General features: G+C 54.4%; 1 protein-coding gene across 1 annotated transcript; it reads left to right on the forward strand.

Moving 5' to 3' along the window:
• The first annotated feature begins 2,519 nt into the window (after positions 1–2,519).
• Positions 2,520–3,270, forward strand: LOC110204698 (uncharacterized). Its single transcript, XM_078148067.1, is given in 2 exon segments — positions 2,520–2,875; positions 2,877–3,270. Coding segments are annotated over 2 exon segments (750 nt in total).
• The last annotated feature ends 1,048 nt before the right edge of the window (positions 3,271–4,318 follow it).

Here is a 4,318-nt window from a genome sequence, read left to right on the forward strand (position 1 = left end):
ACGTGTGTGTGTGTGTGTGTGCTTCTGTGTCTCTGTGTTTGTGTGTATATTTCAGAGTGTGTGTGTGTGTGTGTGTGTGTGTGTGTGTGTGTGTGCATGCATGGATGTGTGTGTTTGTGGAGAGTGGGGGCTGTTGCTCCAGGGGACGCCAGCTGCCAGGAGATTCCCACTGGTTGTTGTCCTTCCTTCTCAAGAAGGACCAGAATGCCATCACTCTGTTAGGGTCAATTATAGTGTGTCCGAATGTGGCTGATCAGACCAAACAATTTTGGAAGGCTCTAGAAGAGGTTGGGCACAAGTAGTCCATGTGAACATTGGGGAGGATTCTCTAAATTTGCACACCTTGCATTTCCTTTGAGTTACTTCAATTCTGCTTTCTCAGAGCACAGCACCTTTGATGAGGACATGCCATGTTGGCCAGTCCTGTGCCAGTGTCTCCCACGTCACACAATCAGTTCTAAAGTTCTTCAGAGACACCTTGGGGGTGTCCTCATACTGTTTCTTCTCACCGCCATGTGAGTGCCTGCCTTGTGTGAGTTCTCCATAAAATAGTCGTTTTGGCACTCAAACATTTTGCATTTGAACAACATGGCCAGATGAAACCACACACGAGCACCTGGTGGCTGGATCTAGACCTCTACTTCTCTAGGGCAGGCTCCCCACCTCCACTGCCCATTCTTCCCAAATGCCCCCACAGCCCTCCAAGCAAAGCCCCAACCACCCCCCTCCAAAATCAACTCTGGCTTCAGAGCCTGAAGCAAACTGCAGACCAGCAGCAGAATCCCAAACCATCAGCATTCCCTGCTCCCATGCTGTGCTTCAGAAGGACCCTGGAGACAGTCACCTGGCCAGGATAAACAACTTGTCTTCTCTGATCTCAGCTGGGAGCCCCTTGATGGGAGGCAATGTCCTGGCTGATCTCTGGTCACCACCCCTTCTCCCAACCACGGCTGCTCCAAACCTTCTCCTCTAGCCAAGCATCCTCCAGCAGCCCCAGCTCCTCCCTCTGAGGAGAAGACCTTGCCTCCTCTTTGACACAGAAAACAGAGGCTGTGCCTTGGGGCTCTCTCTTTCCCTCCTCTGCTACCCCCAGACATCCACTACAGCATCCACTCTCTAGTCCCTGGGCCTGGGGAGACCGAGAATAGGAAGCTCTGCTTTCCTGGGACAATTGTTCTACCTCTGGCTGTGACCCCAGCTCCTGCCTCTTCTAGGTGGTTCGCTGTTAATTCGAGTTCTTTGTCTCTCTGTCTCTGTCTCTCTCTTTTCTCCCTCCCCATCTCTCTCCATTTCCCCCTCCCATCTTCATTATCTGTCAATGTGTCTCTGTCTCTCTCTTCTCCTGTTTCTCCCTGTGTAAAGCACTGTGTCTCCTCTATTTTGATATTTCTCTGTCTCTGTTTTTGTCTTTGTCTCTGCCTTTCTCTGTCTCTATGTGTATATTTGTATTTCTCTGTGTCTCAGTCTCTCCATTTCTCTTTCTCTGCCTCTTCCTCTGTCTCTGTCTCACACGTGCACACATTCTTTCCAGTTTACCTCTCTACAACCATACTAGACTTGGTCACTGCCTAGCCATATTTTTATTCACATTGTTAGGTATTTCCCAATATATTTTAATCTGGTTCTGCCACCCTTGATGCCGTTGGGAGCCATGTGTTTGGCGCCTCCACTCTGGACGCTGCCCCAGGGAAGAGCTGAATACCCAGGTCTGATCAGGTCACTTTATGCCCAAGTATCTGCCATCAAACAGAATACAAATGATTATGCCGTTGGCCATTCACAGCCCTGCCCAAGCTCTCCACTTGCTCTCCTGATGTCTTGGACAACACTCCTTTGTGTCAATATTACATTGGGCCAGACGGGCCTGCTGGTCTCCCAACACAAAACTCCCTGTCTACCCAAGCTGCTGGGAAGGCTCAGAATGCCCCTCCCCCATCTTCCCATCCACCTCCAGACATTCCCAGCTTGGACCCTGTACAAGAAGCCTGCCTGATCATGCCTATCAATGCGTTCCCATCCGAACTTAGCCCCCCAGGAGCTTGTCTCTGCTCAAGGGACCCTGAGCCCACCAGCTTTCCCTTCTGTCACTGGATGCTCAGGACTTAGCCCTGTGTCAGGCCAACAGAAGGGGCTTCATAGATGTTTCCTAAAGGGTGCAAATGGAAAGCAAATTGAGGATGTTTATGGGTTGCTGGCCATCCCCTGGACAATATCACCATCACTTAATGATGGGCTCTGAGGGAAGCAGCCAGCCATAAACAACAACAAGGAAGAAGGCTCAATCTCCCCTTGGGACATCCTCCTGAAGCAGGGATATAAAAGCCCACCAGGATACACCACCTTCACACACAGCCCCACAGCTACACTCACACACACACACACACACACTCACACAGACCCACACCCACAAGCACAATCCCAGTGAGGCTCAAGTACTCCCTGCACCAGGCACTCAGCCCCTCACTGACACCCCTCTCACACTCTTTGCTGCCCCAGGCACCCAACACAGCTGCTCCACCATGGCAGAAACCTGCTTTTCTGGGCCCTGTGGTCCCATGTCCTCAGCTGTCTCCGTCTGCTCCAGTGACGTGAGCTGTGACAGCAACGTCTGCCTGCCCGGTTCGTGCACAGGCTCCTCCTGGCAGCTGGACGACTGCCCCGAGAGCTGTTGTGAACCCAGCTGCTGTGGCCCCTCCTGCTGCCCAAACCCCTGCTGCACGCCAACCTCCTGCCTGACCCTGCTGTGCCGCCCAGTCTGCTGTGTGCCCGCCACCTGCCAGACAGCCTGTGAACCCAGCCCCTGCCAGTCTGTCTGCACCTCCTCCTGCTCACCATCAGGTTGCCAGCAGTCCTGCTGCCAAGACCCTAGCTGCTCTCTCCCCCTGCTCAGTGCAGTCCTGCTACTGTGTCCCTCTGTGCTGCAAGCCCAGCTGCTGCATCGCCCTGCCTGTGTGCTGCAAGCCCAGATGCTGTGTGACCACAGCCTGTTGTCCAGCCTCCTCCTGCTGCCAGCCTAGCTGCTGCCACCCTGCCTCCTCTGTGTCCCTCATCTGCAGGCCCGTGTGCAGCCCAGCTGCCTGCTGTGTGCCTCTCTCCTGCAGGCCCTCCTGCTGCACCACTACATCCTCCTACTCTTGCTGCTGCGCCCCCTCCTGCTGTCCAACCTCCACCAGCTGCCGCCCTGCCTCCTCTGTCTCCCTCATCTGCCGGCCCACCTGCTGCAAGGCCGCCTGCTGCACTGCCACCTGTGGCCAAAAATCCTGCTGCTGACCACAGGGCACTTATTGCTCTCACCCCCTCCCCAACTTCTGTCAGCCTCCTGGCTCCAGCCTCAAACATCAGCCTGAACACCTGGGCAGCAACATCTCCAGAGGCATTCAGGTTACCAAGCTACTCCTGAGCACTTCACCCACCCCAGGTGCAGCCAGGGTCTCCCATGCATCTCCTCCTATGGTGACCCCCACCATGGCTTCTGCTTCCACATGCACCTAGCTCAGCATGCAACAACCCAGGACTGCCTGAAGCTCCCAGGGCCTCTCTAGGCTCAAAATGTGCAGGGTATAACTCCGTGCAGGGATCCACCTTGTAATAAACTGCATCACCTCACCTGCCAGGCCTACCTTGTCCTCATCCTTATCCTGGGCCCACAATACAGAGTAAGGGGAGGAGGCACAAATACCACACAAGACTTCCTGGGGAGGCTAGAAGGTTCCACAAATAGCGATTGACTGACCACCACACCATGCAACCAGCACGGTCATGATCTGCCATGCCCTGACCATCCCTCCCCATCACACACTGTATGATATTCACATCCATCAGCCTCACCCCTGGATACTATTCTCTTGCCTTAGATCTCCCTGCTGCACAAATCTGACCGCACTGTGTCTAGTTCAGGGCATGACTCCCAATACCTCTGACCCAGCCTCTCCTCTGGAGCTCAGTGTGAGTGCAACCACTGCACCAGCTAACTGGGGTGATGAGCACAGCCAGAAAGCATTCTCTTCCCTTGGATGCCTCCTTACTCCTCCTGGCTCAGAGCCAGCACACCAGGCCCTCATGCAAGAGTGGCCATGCCGCAGGGCCTGACTCACACCAAGCAGTCATGGCACATGGGAGCGCTCCTAGAGAGCTGCCCCTTGCAGGCAGTCTCTGCATGCCCAGCCTCTGAGCAGCCTCTATGACCTCTACTCAACCAAAGCCCAGACAACCCACTTCAGCATACCAGGACAAAAGTCCCAACCACACTGGGCTGCCTTAGACCTGACTGACATCTCAGAGCAGTTACAAGTTCCAAAGGAACTCTCTGTGTGCAGAA

Source organism: Phascolarctos cinereus, unplaced genomic scaffold (assembly GCF_003287225.1).
Source record: "Phascolarctos cinereus isolate Bilbo 61053 unplaced genomic scaffold, phaCin_HiC Scaffold_919;HRSCAF=1574, whole genome shotgun sequence".
In the NCBI taxonomy this organism is placed as follows: domain Eukaryota; kingdom Metazoa; phylum Chordata; class Mammalia; order Diprotodontia; family Phascolarctidae; genus Phascolarctos; species Phascolarctos cinereus.